The sequence below is a fragment of the Mesoplodon densirostris genome, chromosome 15 (assembly GCF_025265405.1).
Source record: "Mesoplodon densirostris isolate mMesDen1 chromosome 15, mMesDen1 primary haplotype, whole genome shotgun sequence".
Classification (NCBI taxonomy): Eukaryota; Metazoa; Chordata; class Mammalia; order Artiodactyla; family Ziphiidae; genus Mesoplodon; species Mesoplodon densirostris.
In genome coordinates this window covers 19,574,189-19,588,828 of record NC_082675.1, presented here as the reverse complement: position 1 = coordinate 19,588,828, position 14,640 = coordinate 19,574,189, and the positions used below count along the sequence as shown (strand labels likewise).

The 14,640-nt window shown below is 51.2% G+C and overlaps 1 protein-coding gene across 1 annotated transcript; it reads right to left on the bottom strand.

Moving 5' to 3' along the window:
- Window positions 1-6,613: 6,613 nt before the first annotated feature.
- Window positions 6,614-11,858, bottom strand: CRYBB3 (crystallin beta B3). Its single transcript, XM_060119320.1, has 5 exons — window positions 11,784-11,858; window positions 10,133-10,251; window positions 8,445-8,577; window positions 7,971-8,113; window positions 6,614-6,779 (listed from the first exon to the last, which is right to left on the bottom strand). The coding sequence occupies exons 1-5, from the start codon at window positions 11,856-11,858 to the stop codon at window positions 6,614-6,616; spliced, it is 636 nt and encodes a 211-aa protein (XP_059975303.1).
- Between the last annotated feature and the right edge of the window lie 2,782 nt (window positions 11,859-14,640).

Here is a 14,640-nt window from a genome sequence, read left to right as displayed (position 1 = left end):
GGCCCTCAGGTTAACGAGCACCACAAGGGCAGGTGTTTCCCTTTAATAAACTAGCAGGTGGAGCTGCTCTGGGCTAAGGATTAGGACAATCACTAGCCGGGGCCTGGGGGTGGGGGGGGCAGGCACGGTCACGTGAGCAGGTGCAGGTGAAGCAGGGGCTGGTCCGGCAGGGGAAGTACAGAGAGCAAGAGAACAGCCACCTTGAGTGGCCTGATCATACACCATCATATCCCCAAAGCCCAGTGCCTGACACGTAGTAGGGACTGCCGTAACCAAGGGCCCAAAACTAGTGGCTTGAAACAACAGAATTTGGGGATGAAATGGTACAGCCTCTATGGGAAATAGTATGGCGGTTCCTGAAAAAAAATAAGCATAGAATTCCCACATGATCCAGCAATTCTACTTCCGGGAATATACCAGGGACTCCAGCAGGTATTTGTACACCTATGTTCACAGTAACATTACTCACAATGGCCAAAAAGTGGAAACAGCCCAAATGTTCACTGACAGATGAATGGGTCAACAAAAATGTGTTCTATCCTTACAGTGGAATATCATTCAACCTTAAAAGGGAAGGAGATTCTGACATAGGCTACAACCTGAATGAAACTTGAAGACATTATGCTAAGTGACAGAAGCCAGACACAAGAGGACAAATACTGTATGATTCCACTTATATGAGATTCTTAGTGCAGTTAAATTTAGAGACAGAAAGTAGAATAGTGGTTGCTGGGGCCTGGAGGGAGGGGGGAGTGGGGAATTATGGTTTAATGAGTACAGAGTTTCAGTTTGGCCAGATGAAAATCACTTCTGGAAATGGATGGTGGTGATGATTGCACAAGAATGTAAATGTATTTAATGCCACTAAACTGTATACTTAAAAGTGGTTAAAATGGTAAATTTTATGTTATGATTATTTTACCACAATAAAAATAATGTCACAAAAAGACTTCCAGAAATGTATTGTCTCATAGTTCTGGAAGCTAAAAGTCTGAAATCACCTTCTTCTTTTTTTAAGATTTTCTTTTTTTATTGAAGTATAGATGATTTACTATGCTGTGTTAATTTCTGCTTTATAGCGAAGTGATTCAGTTATACATATATACATTCTTTTTAAAAATATTCTTTTCCATTATGGTTTATCATAGGATACTGAATATAGTTCTCTGTGCTGTGCAGTAGGACCTTATTGTTTATCCATTCTATATATACTAGTTTGCATCTGCTAACCCCAAACTCCCAATCCATCCCTCCCCCATCCTCCCCCACCTTGGCAACCACAAGTCTGTTCTGGATGTCTGTGAGTCTTTCTATTTCACAGATAGGTTCACTTGTGTCATATTTTAGATTCCACATATAAGTGATATATGGTATTTGTCTTTCTCTTTCTGACTTCACTTAGTATGATAATCTCTAATTGCATCCATGTTGCTGCAAATGGCATTGTTTTTTTATGGCTGAGTAGTACTCCATTTCATATATGTACCACATCTTCTTTATCCATTCATCTGTCAATGGACATTTAGGTTGTTTCCATGCCTTGGCTGTTGTGAATAGTGCTGCTATGAACATAGGGATGCATGTATCTTTTTGGATTAGAGTTTTGTTTGGATATATGCCCAGGAGTGGGATTGCTGAAGCATATGGTAACTCTATTTTTGGTTGAAATCACCTTCTTGATGTTACAAAGAGTACAGGCCTTGTTGTCCCCAAACACAGTTTGATCCTTAGATACAAAGGAGCCAGAGCTACAAGGAGCCTCGGAGGCCACCAAGTCGAGAACTTGTCCCCTCTTTCAGTACCGACACTCCCTTCTCATGACAATTACTGTGTGACAGCCCTTTCCTGAAATGAAATTGAAACTATAACTCACCTATGTACATACTTTCAGAATAAATTCATAATAAAATGTCCTAACTATAATATATAAGAATAAATAAAATAAAGTGTGTAATAATATGTATTTCAATAGATAAAGGTTTGGACACAGTTATACCAGAATGATGTAAACAAGGAGTTAGGTATTTGTGCTACTTATAGTGGACAAGTTTGGATAAGAAGTTAATATTGGGGCTTCCCTGGTGGCGCAGTGGTTGAGAGTCCGCCTGCCGATGCAGGGGACATGGGTTCGTGCCCCGGTCCCGGAGGATCCCACATGCCACGGAGTGGCTGGGCCCGTGAGCCATGGCCGCTGAGCCTGCGCGTCCGGAGCCTGTGCTCCGCAACGGGAGAGGCCACAACGGTGAGAAGCCCGTGTACCGCCAAAAAAAAAAAAAAAAGAAGTTAATATTGAACTGAATGTGTGCTTGACATTTTCATATGCTCATGAAGAATCTTCTTAAACATAATACAGCCAGACATGTGGATTGGCCCAGAGGTGATTTATTCGTGGTGCAAACACTGCAGGTAACATCGCCACAGGTGCCATGATTCTTTCCAAAATGGGGAGGAATGCTTGGTCAAGTTCCCACCCGAGGGTAGGGAGCTGGGGTATTTATACACTAATTCCTGTTAGCTATTGGATGAGGGCTGCTCCTAGTAGGCATTAATTCCCCAGAATGCCAGCTGCCCCCTGGCACACAAGCATGCAGATGCTGGCAGCTGGACGTGGACCTCACACACCACCATTTCAGATTCTAAGGGGTATGGGAAAATACATAGCATCTGCTACCATCCAGGGGCAGATAAAAGACATCCAGGGTGAAGGCTGGGGAGAGGGGGCAGCAGGAAGTGGCAGGTGGCTCGCTAATGGTGGACCCCTAGGAGGATGCCCACAGAGTCTGCCACCCGGCTCCCAGGAGTCCTTGGGCTGCAGTCCTGTCTCCATGAGCCCTGCTCATCCCCGGGTCCCATTCTCCCCGTGAAGCCTTGTCACAGCTTGGACTCCCCAAGCCTGGCCACGGAGCCTAGGTTCCTTATTTTCTTGCTTGCGCTGGCAGCCTTAGGATGACCCCCCATTACTGAGTAACTGGCAAGTCTCTCTGGTTCATACAACCACGGAGCCCATATCTAGGGTCATCATTTCTAATGATGATGAGGAGGATGAATATTTCTAGAGCCCACACTTTGTTTATCTGTTGTTCTCATCCCTTTCTGCCAATTAATCTTACGCTAATACTCAAAACAACCTAGATAGATAGTGTTATTAACTTCATGTTACAGACAAGGTGACGGAGGCACAGAGAGGTTAAGTGACTTGCCCGAAGGCACACAGTAAGTGGTGGAGCCTGGTAAGAAACCTGGGTGATGTGGATCAAAAGCCCATCTCAGAGGGAGACGCAAGAGGGAGGAGATATGGGGATATGTATATATGTATAGTTGATTCACCTTGTTATAAAGCAGAAACTAACATACCATTGTAAAGCAATTATACTCCAATAAAGATGTTAGGAAAAAAAAAAAAGCCCATCTCAGGCATACTGCCTCTAACCATTAGTCTACAAAGCCTCTCAATTAAGTAAAGTGACTTCCTGGCCCTGAGCCTTGACCTTCTGTCACTGAGGGATGCCCTTGCTTCACTGTCCCTCTCAGGCTCTGCCCCTGTGTTAGATGGAATCTAGGTTGGAGTTAAGAGCAGCCTTTTGGGGTTATGCAGGCCTGGGGTCAAATCCCAGCTCTGCTGATCCCTGGCTGTGTGACCTTCGGAGTCGGCTGCCCCTCTCTGTGCTTCCGAGGCATTTAGTGGGGTTGAACGGGATAATGCATGGGAATACTTGCAGAGAGCAAGCTCTCCTTGACACAGATGGTTATTATGGGTTTCAGGCTTTGGACAGGGTCTGTCCTGAATATGGGGGTCCAGCTGAACCCCACCTCTAGAGTTGACCCAGCTGCAGTGCCTGGGACCAAGTCTGGCCCGAGGGAGGGGGGGGGCGGGGGCACCATCCCCAGTACTGCGCTGGCCTCCTTGCCTCCACTGACCCATAACCCTGGAGCCTGCCAGGGGCCTTCCTGGTGTAAACTGAGACCAGGCATGGACACTCTTGCCCAAAACCTAGAACATAGCAGGTGCTCAATAAACAGCAGCTGCAGCAGCAGAGAAGGCTTCAAATACAGCATCAAGAGCTGGTGGGCAGGGCGCCCTGAGCTTTGGAGATGGACATGAACTTGAGTTCTGGTCCCACCTCTTAAATGTGGTGGCACTTGGGACAATTTACTTCAGCACCCTGGGCTTCAGTACCCCTCTCTGCAAATGGAGGTCATTATCACGCATCACAGATGAGAGCTGATTCTATAAAGCAATAGTGGACTCGGTGACAGTAGGGGCTGGAGAGCAGTGGCTACTATTATTCTTGTTAAAATTGTTGCTGTGGCAACCGTTGCTTCCTTTTCTGTGAGGTTTCTCTGCCCCTGATGGATACATCAGAGGGTGTAGGGCTCAGAAACAGAGGTCCTAGCATCAGAATACAGGGTTCAAACCTCAGCTCTGCCACTTCCTGTCTGTGTGGCCCTGGGAAGGTGATACGGCCTCTCTGAGCCTCAGTTTCCTCATCTGTTAAATAGGATTAATAACGGTGCCTTCCAAGGTCTTCGTTAGGATTCAACAAGACGATGATGAATGAAAAGCCCTGGCACTGGGTCTGGTGCTCAGTGAGCACTGATGGATAAAGCATAACGAGGCCTCTCTCTGTGAGAGGGAGGAAGGAGTGGGTGCTGGTGGGAGGAAGGGGTGAGGAGGGGTAGGTGCTGCCGTCCCCACATCCAGGGAGCCAACCCCTGCCTTCCACCTGCCTCCTTGCTGGGTGCCCTCACCCACCCCAGCTCTGCCCTACACACCAATGTAAGAATAATTCGAGGTGATTTCTCAGCTGTGCATATTTTTTTAAGCACACAGGCTGAAGTAACTGGAAATTGCCCCATTTTATTTAATGTCTCCCTGGGCCCCCCCCAGGCCTCCCCCATACCAGCGGCCTTTAGCCGTGGGGAGGCTGTGGGAGGCTGGAACGGGCTGCAGGGGCAACAGGGGAGCAAGGTCGGAATTGGCTCCTGGAGGTGGGAGGGGTGATCCCCGGAGGCCAGCTGTCGCCTGTCAGACGGGACAGTCCTTCCTATTCCCATGGCAGGGAGGGGGGCGGGGAGCGGGTGGCAGAGGAAACTCACGTGCGCAGCCACGGTGTCCCCCCTTGGGCTGGAGGAAGCCACTGAGGTTCAGAGCAGTGATGGTCAGGGCTGGCGGGTGGGATGGGGGCTCAGCCCTTGAGCCGAGGCTGCAGAAGATCTCTGGGCAGGGCAACAGTCACCAATGCATGGAAGAGAGTGGGTCGGGGCACCATACCATCACGGCTCGCCCGGATCTCTGCAGGAGCCCCCCAACTGGTCTCCCTGCTTCCCCCTTGGTCCCACCGTCTCTGCTCTGCGCCACAGCCAGAGCGCTCCTATTAAACCCAAAGACAGACCATGTCTCGCCTCGTTCAAACTCTCCGTGGCTCCCGCCCCCCGGAGAAGAGTCAGAGTTTCCCAGAGTCTGTGGAGTCCTGTGGAGTCCAAATGCTGACCGTATGCCCTCTCTGACCCCCTCCCCATCTCTTACTTAACCCTCCTTGCTGTGTCTCCATGACTCAGCCGCACTCCAGCCTATGACCTTCAAGCCTGTTCTTCCTCCACCTGGAATGTTCTCATGGGTCATTAGGTCTGAGGTCAAATGTCACCCCCTCAGAGTTCTCTGACCGCGACGCCATCACTGTGCATCCTTGTATCCCGCTTCCTTGTCCTTAGCCCTTCCCACCTCCTGACATTATATTCAAACTTTACCTGTTCATTTATGTTCTGTCTCTCTCATAGAAGGTGAGCTCTGTGTGGGTGGGACTCTGCTTTGTTCACTGCTGTGACCTCAGGCCTTGAACAGGGCCTGGAATTTGTTGAATAAGTTAGTGAAAATAGAGACTGACAGAGATGGAGGGGGAATGATGGACAGGTGGATGGGAGAAAGGAAGGATGGATGGATTAATGGGTGAAAGGACTGATGCAAGGATGGATGGATGGGTAGATGGATGGATGGATGGAGGGAGGGATGGATGGATGGAGGGAGGGAGGGAGGGAGGGAGGGAGGGATGGATGGATGGAGGGAGGGAGGGAGGGAGGGAGGGAGGGATGTAAGATGGATGGATGGAGGGATGGGTTGATGGGAGGATAGAAGGAATAATTGAAAGAATGGGTAGAAAGATGGGTGGGTAGAAGGAGGGATGGATAAATCAATGGACAGAAGAAAACACAGAAATATGGAAGGAAGACTAGAAGGATGTGGATGGATGGATGGACTGACAGATGGAGACACAGGCAGACAGACACAAAATCAGGGCAGGATGCGCATGTGGTTCTGCCTGATAAGGACCAGAGCCTCAAATGGGAGCACAGCTCACAGCCCTCCCTTGGGGCTCTCAGAACCCTCAAGCCCCAGCCTCCTTCATCCTGCCCCTCCCCTGGGCTCTACCTGGGGCCCAGCCCCCTCAAAAAGTGACACGGAGGAACATGGCAGGTGGGGGACCGGCCCCAGGCTTTATTGAGCAGATTCTGGGGAAGGGTGGCCAGACAGGCCCTCACCCCGGCCCTGGAGCCGCCTCTTCTTGCCCTTGCTGCCCCTCAGGGCGGGCCTGGGCCACTGGGGCCTGGGCGCCCTTCAGCTGCTGAGGAAGCAGCCCCGCTTGTGCCACTTCTGGTCGCGGATACGGCGCACAGACTGCAGCTGTGGCTGGTTGGCGTCCCACTCGTTCCAGTGGCGGTACTCACCCCGCTCAAACACGTACTGGCGGCCGCGGTAGCCGGGGAACTCGTACCCAACCCACCTGCAGGGAGACCGAGGTCGGGGTGAGGATGGTCAGTGTCCAATCTCTTGCCTCCAGCCAGACCGAGTCTTTTAAAACCATGCTCTCCACCTGCCTAAATCCCTCCCTGGCTCCCCAGTGCCCTCGGGATGAACTCAAACTCCTAGTCCTGCCCACAAGATTCTTCACGTAGCATCTCTAGCCTCATCTCTCATTCCTTCTTTATACCCCACACTCCAGCCTGTCTTATTCTATTCTCCTTGAACCTGCATGTCTCTGAGCCTTTACACATGCTGTTCCTTCTGCCTGGAATGCTTGTCCTTGCCTCAACCTTATTTCATCTCCTCTTTCATTAGTATCCTTTACATATCAATTCAGATATCTGCTCCTCCAAAAAGCCCTTCCTGACACCCCCAGGCTGAATCAAGTGCCTCATCAGGACCCTCAGAGCCCCTGTACATCCCCCATCACAATTCTGATCACAACAAATTGCAAATAATACTATGTCCTTGTCTGTCTCCCTATGAGACTGTGAAATTCTTGAGGGAGGAATTGTATAGTTCTTGTTGCCCCCATACCCTGACCATAGGTGATAACTTAGTAAAAAGTTGTTGAATACATTATCATCAGGTAGAGGTGGCACCTTTCAAGGCCCAACCCCAGACTACAAGCCTGCAAGTGAGATACAGTCACCTGGACAAAGGGATGGTGACCCTAAGATTGCATTAACAGAGATATCAAGCCTAGAAGGAGGGAGGTGATGAGCCTGCTCTCCTATGTACTACTCAAGCCACACCTACATACAGGCTGGGTTCCCTGGTAAGAAGGACAAGGATTGTGAAAAGGAAAAAAAATAGCTGAGTTCAAGGGCCTAGGGATGTCCAGAAAAGGAGTGAAGACTGATGGAGACAGGTAAGGGGGACAGATTTCACTTGGTTAAAAGAAAAGATAAAACTGTCTATAAGTCAAGGCTTCCTGGATATCCAATGGTACAGGAATGCAAGCAACTGGACATTCACATCATGGGCGATCTTGAGTGGGGCTTTGAGCAAGGTTGGTGTAGACACACTGACTTGAGTGAAGGGCCTCCAGACCTGAAGGAGCAGGAAACGTCAGCTGTGTAGGAAATTGTGAACAAGGATTCTGTGTGGAGCCAGAGGCATGCTAACTGGAGTACAGGGCAGGGGCAAGAATGGGATCAGGTTCCCTTACGTCCCGTTGATGGCCCGGACGCTCGCCACGCGGTCCTGGAAGCCGTGAGCCCAGAGGCTGGGCACGTCATCGTCCACTATCTCCATCTTGCGGCCGCCGAAAGCCGGGTTCTCAAAGAGATGCAGCTTGTGATCCGGACCATCCTGGGGGCAAAGACCACAGAGTGAACCGGCTGCTCCCATGCCCAGAACAGGGGGCAGGGAGGCTCCAGGAAAGAATTAAGTCAAATAACGCCCACCCCCCGAGCTGGTCTCCTTAGGAATTTGAGAGCCAGAGAGCTGTGAAACCAAGAGGGGCCTTTCAGGTCTGGTTAAAAACTCCGTCATTTAGCAGATAGGGACACCGAGGCACACAGAGGGTGGCAGGAGATCAGAATTATTCATGTAGAATGCCAGCTAAGCCCTCGGCTGAGCTTGTGAAAGGAGCTTGCCTCACGAGCTCCAGGCATGTCCTGCTTCTAGGCGCTCTACTCACAATTTGCAGAGGCCGGAGGGACAGGAGGCTGTCACCACGGTGGCTGTTGGACCACGCGTCCCAGCGAGGATAATCCCCTTTCTCCAGGACATACTGCTCCCCGCGGAAGGCCCTGCGCTCAAATGCCAGCCACCTGCAGGAGGAAAGAGGCCTGGGTCGCCTCTGCTGCCCTGGGGGAGGACCCAAGCCTAGTGAGGGGGGTGCCCGAGAGCTGCTGACTTTTGACCCTGCACCTTCCCTCCGACGCTACTACTGATCCCCGGTCCTGGTATTGAGGGAGCTGCTGGAACATACTGGGAATTGAGACTCTGAGTCAGAAAACCATCCTGGGGAAGAGTATTGAGAATCTATTTTATGTGCAGCCTCTGTGTAGGCTGCTCAGAAACATTTTATTTTATTCTTTATTTTTATTTATTTAATTTAATTTTTTGGCTGCATTGGGTCTTCATTGCTGCACGTGGGCTTTTCTCTAGTTGCAGCGAGCGGGGGCTACTCTTCACTGCAGTGCGCAGGCTTCTCATTGCGGTGGCTTCTCTTGTTGCGGAGCAAGGGCTCTAGGAGCGCGGGCTCCATAGTTGTGGCTCGCGGGCTCTAGAGGGCAGGCTCAGTAGTTATGGCGCACGGACTTAGTTGCTCCGCGGCATGTGGGATCTTCCCAGACCAGGGCTCGAACCTGTGTCCCCTGCATTGGCAGGCAGATTCTTAACCACTGTGCCACCAGGGAAGTCTCTCAGAAACATTTTAAATGCAATGCCTGGCACACAGTAAGTATTCCATAGACATCTGCTCCTTTTCCTCCTTCTCCTGCCCCTCCCCCTCCTCCTCTTATTTTTCTTCTTCTTACTATTATATTGTTAGTGCTATTACGACTATTATATTATAATTTTTTTTTCGGTACGCGGGCCTCTCACTGTTGTGGCCTCTCCCGTTGCAGAGCACAGGCTCCGGACGTGCAGGCTCAGCAGCTATGGCCCATGGACCTAGCCGCTCCGCGACATGTGGGATCTTCCCGGACCGGGGCACGAACCTGCATCCCCTGCATTGGCAGGTGGACTCTCAAACCACTGCGCCAGCAGGGAAACCCTATATTGTAATTATTTATGTGCATCCTTCCATTCATTTTCACAAAAACTCTCTCTGAAGTATGTACCCTTATTACCCCATTTGACAGATGAGAGAATAGAGGCCAAGAGGGTGAAGCACCTTGCCCAGGATCACCCAAGTGGGTAGTACCAGAGCCTGGACTTTCCACCTGAAGAATTCAGGGTCCAGCTGGGACTCCTGCTTGCCATGTGGACGTGGACAGGACATGTGACCACTTTGGCCTCAGTTTCTTCATCTGTCAAGAGGGATTCAGTGATATAAAGCACATTAGAATTTAGATATTATCATCATTATTAAAACTATTAAAACTATTAAATCCCACTAGTAGGCACTGAGCTAGGTGCTGGGTGTCTTCCTGTGTTCTCTCTCCACAGCGCCCTGCTACTGACCTCAGAGGTGGAGAGTTAGAAGGATTCCAAGAAAATCACAGTTCAATGCTCTTATCTTACAGGTGGGAAAACTGAGGCCAGAGATTGGAAGGGAGTTGCCTAAGGTCCCACAGCAGATCTAGAGCTTGATCCTGGACCTCCCGACTTCCAGAGGGCTCAGGGCTGTGAAGAGGGGCTGGGGGTGCAGGTACTCACGGCCCCGACTCCACTTGGATGGAGCCCACCTTCTCCAGCAGGCTTTCTGTCAGGTTGGGGCACTCGGCCGAGAGCTCGCACCGCTTGCCCTGGAAGTTCTCCATTTCGTACACGATCACCTGGAAGGGCAGCCTCCTGAGCATCCCACCGGGGCAGGGTTCCCAGCCCCAGTCTGTGTCCTGCCAGGTCCTCTTTAGGGCCTTGGAGGGAGGTACTGCCATCCACTCCCTCAGCTCTGCCTGGTACAGGCCTGAAGCCAGCACCGCCACAGGTCTGCCCTGCCCCCTGGTGGCCGTGGGGGGAACACCTCCAGGAACCCCCATTAATCCAGGGATTGTAATTCTGGTATCTGGCCGGAGGCAGTGCAAAATCAAGTAAAGCAAAATGACCAAAATAACCAGAGGGATAACTGTAGCGAAATGAAGCCGCTGTGGTTAGGAGGGACTGTGGGCCCCCTTCTAAGCTTTTCAAGAGAAGCCAGAAATCTGTAATTTCCTTAATGTGAAATTTCTCCATTTAAAAAGTCTTGTGCAGGACAAATAAAACTCCAGTTTGCAACAGTTGAACTTCACCAGTCCCTATACCCCAGAGGAAGTGGTTGCAAAGGCAGAGGAAGGTTTTGCCTCTTTCAACTGCCTAGAAGCACAAACTGTCTTTGTAGCAGGTCCCTGGGGAACATTGCCTCTGGTCATTTTATACAAGGGTCAAGGGAGGCTCAGAAAACGTCCTGGGCTGCACAGCAAATTAAGTGGAGGCATAGATTCAATAAGCCAGCTGGCTCTTTTCTCCCGAGCACTGGCGTGGTCAGGGGAAAGCCAAATGCCAAAAGGAGACAGGAAGGGCCGGCAGTGATACCCTCTTCTCTGGTGGGTGGGCAGCTCTCCCCAGGGGCAAGCTGGGGGTCCACAGGGCAAGGCTGATTCACCCACGAATCAGGCCCAGAGCCAGGCAGGCCTCTTTGCTGCTCTTCCCCTCCCAGTGTGCACCCTTCTGGTTAAAGCCCCCAGTTATCTCCTTAGTCAATTCATTCCCAGACCCCATCTCAAACTAAAGCCCCCTGGATAGCTTAGAAAGGACAGAGCCGGGACTTCCCTGGCGGTCCAGTGGTTAAGACTCCGCGCTTCCAATGCAGGGGGCGCGGGTTCGATCCCTGGTCAAGGAACTAAGATCCCACATGCCACGCAGCACGGCCAAAAACTAAAAAAAAAAAAAAATGACAGAGCCAACAAATCCCAGCTCTCAGATTCCTCCGTTAGCTGACCATGGTAATGGCACATGCATTGAGCTCTCACACTGAGAAGTGTGGGTACCATCCCCATTTTAAAGATGGGGCTGTTGAGGCCCACAGAGGGCCGGGGACTGGACCAAGGTCAGGCAGGAGAGTCAGTGCCGTGTCTCCCGAAACCCGCATTGAGACTGGCAGGGTGCGCGTGACCAGTTCCATTTTGCAGACAAGGACACAGAAGAGGAAAGATGGGGCAGGGCCACGAAGTGAATTCATCGCAGGGCGGGGAGACGTCCTCGTGGGCCAAGCTGGCCGGAAGGGCTGCAGCTCCTTTCTGGAGAGAGGCTGCCTGGCCAGGAGGCTGACCCCGAGGACCAAGAGCAGCCCTGGGCCCAGAGCCCCTGGGACCCCCTCCCTGACCGGTACCTTGTAGCTGCCCCCGAGGCCTCCGTGGCTCTTGCCGGCGGCAGCCTGTTCCGGCGCGCTGTGCTGCTCCGCCATCGCCTCAGGAACACCTGTGGCTTCAGTCAAAGGCAAAAGAGTCACCAGGTGCACCCGGGCAAAACCAGGTGTTGACGTGATTGGAGTCGAGGCTGAGCTACAGAGCTTGGCTGCCTCTGAGATGTGGTCATCGCTCACAACCTACATGTGGTCATTCAGTCATTCAGCAAACATCCCCTTAGTATCTACTATGGACCACAGGGACCGGGACAGTCAGGGGGGTCAGGATCCCCATTTTACAGAGGGCAATCCTCAGGCCCAGTGAGGTGGGGCTGGGACTGGGCTCCAAAGCGCGTGCCCTTCCCCCACACCCGAGCTCTGTGCGGACACAGCACCTCCAGACCCTGCTCAGAGGGTGGGCGTTGCCGGGGTTTCCTCTACAGAAATCTCTCCCGCCTCTGCACCCCAAGCGGTAGAGTCTTTTGTTCACTGACTCCTACACTTGCCAAAGATTCCATGAGAACCCAGTTGCTGCCTGGCCCTGTGCTGGGTGATGGAGAGGAAGAGACCACAGACTGGTGGGAGATGGACAGACAGACATCTAGAGAAAGCATGATGCCGGGCCAGGTCCTGGGGCATCGGCTCCAGTCCAGTTTCTCTGCATTCACTTATTCATTTCATATGCATTTACGGAGCACTTACTTTGTTCCAGCCACTTAAAGAGACAGACACAGACAGACAGACAGACAGCTCCCCTTCATCCCTAGGGACTGTGCCACACACCACTGGGCCTGCATTAGTCACGTGGAAGGATTCTCTTGACGCTGCACAGACACATAGGACTGTTCTCCTGCTTATCAGCACATGCACAGGTGTACACACACACACACACACACAAGCTCCCGTGGTCATTATATACGGTCACTTCCCACCTGTTGCACAAACACAGCCCCTCTCTCTTGCACACACACATGCCCATTTCAGACATCCACAGTGGCCCAGAAGGCACCTCAGCTACACCCCACATTCCTGGAAGTAGATGGGCTGCGTGGCCCATACACTCAGGACACAGGCCCAGGGATGCGTAGCCTGCGGGCTGTCTGCCTGTGTCCAGCCTCAGCAGGAAACAGGGCCTGGTCCAGCTCATGGAGGTCCAGCTCACAGAGGATTCTCAGATGTGGCAGCCCCCCAGTTTGCCCATTCCCCTTCCTCAGCGGTGCTCAGTCTTTGTAGGCCCCCTGCCCTAAGCTCACAGCCAAGGGCTCGACCCTGCCCACCCCCTCAGACACCAGCTGGCTTGGTGGCTGTCCTGCGTCCTCCCTCTCGGCTCCAGCCCTCACGTGGATCCCCGGTTGGTGTCGGAGGCCAGCTGTGCACGCCCCCCCGGAGACCACCAAGGTCCGGGCCTGCCTCTCTCTCCCCACATACCCAGAATGAACCTGTTGCAGTCGCCTTGAGAAGAACAGAGGGGCCGATGCCGTCTGCAGACTCAGTCTGCTTCTGCAGGGACTGTCCTATTTATGGGCGTTTTCTGACAGCCCAGCACATCCTGGCTTGCTGAGGCAGCGCCCTGTCCACCTGATTCTGTGCGGGCCACTTCACCCCAATAGCAGGCCCAGGGAGGCCCCCATGCCTCTGTGTCCTCAGCCGTGGCCTCTGATGACTTCCTGGGGGCAGACGGACCGCATCAGCTTTGTGGGAAGCCCAGCAGCACCAGGCAAGGGGGCATCGGGGTGTAAAGATCTCAGTGTCCTCAACTTCCTTCCTTTGGCTTCTCAGCTCCACCATCTTCCTATTGAGGTGCATGACATCCTTCGAATGGCTTCAGTTCTTAAAGTGAGGCGTCCCAGAATCTCTCAATTTTCCCATATGCCATGTGGCCTAAATTTTAAGTCAGATCACCCTGAACATACCTTCCAAGTTGGGTGTAAATCCATCCAAACATTTCCACGAGATGTGGTAACAGGCCTAACAAAGGTTCATTTTCGTTATACAGAAGATTCATTATACAAAGATTCATTTTCGTTATATATTTCGTTATACATTGACGAATAACAGTGACCATTTATTGAAGACCTACTATGTGCACGGCACTGGGCCAGCTTCACGAGCAGTATGTTCAATCCTCACGCAGCCCTCCTTAGGGGAGGAATTATGATCTCCACTTTATAGAGGGGGAAACAGTTCAGAGATGTGGAGTCACTCACCCAGGGTCACACAGCAGAGAGGAGGAGAAGGGGTTGGCCTCCTCCAGGGCCCAGCTCTTAGCCTAAATAGAAATAAAGATGATCATGATAGTCCCTTTATTTATGACAAAAAAAAGAGATCCATGCATTTTGTGTGTGTGCCTAACAAAGTATAATTTTGCCTGATAGCTACAGAATTTCCTGGCTTTTTGAAAGTTTGCCTTTAGCTACTTTGCTTTTATGAAAGACCTACATTAGTACCTGTTTTTTTAACGGAAAGAAATCCAGAGAATTTTTGCTTTTACAAAAAAAGGGTGAAAAGCAAAAATCACGTTGTGTTCTTTTTTTTTTTTTTGCTTTTTTTATTTTTATTTTTTACAATTTCATTGGAGTATAATTGCTTTACAGTGGTGTGTTAGTTTCTGCTTTATAACAAAGTGTATCAGTTATACATATACATATGTTCCCATATCCCTTCGAGCCACGACAGTGGTGAGGTGAGCCCCAAGCAGCGAGTGGTGCCACCAAGTGCCTTCCGTGGGAACCACACTCAGTATCTCAGCATCAAGCGGCCAGAGCTTTGAACTGTGTCTGAGAGCATCTGTGCTTTATCTCCATTTCTTCTGTGCATCTGTGAGCAAGATGTGTCCTCAGGT

Bases quoted from the DNA above. Each gene is read 5' to 3' on its own strand.
- CRYBB3 (XM_060119320.1), bottom strand. From the start codon at position 11,858: ATGGCGGAGCAGCACAGCGCGCCGGAACAGGCTGCCGCCGGCAAGAGC. The intron at 8,114-8,444 runs GTGAGTAGAGCG...CTTTGCCCCCAG, and splicing joins CCCTCCGGCCTCTGCAAATT to GATGGTCCGGATCACAAGCT. The intron at 6,780-7,970 runs GTAAGGGAACCT...GTCTCCCTGCAG, and splicing joins GTCCGGGCCATCAACGGGAC to GTGGGTTGGGTACGAGTTCC.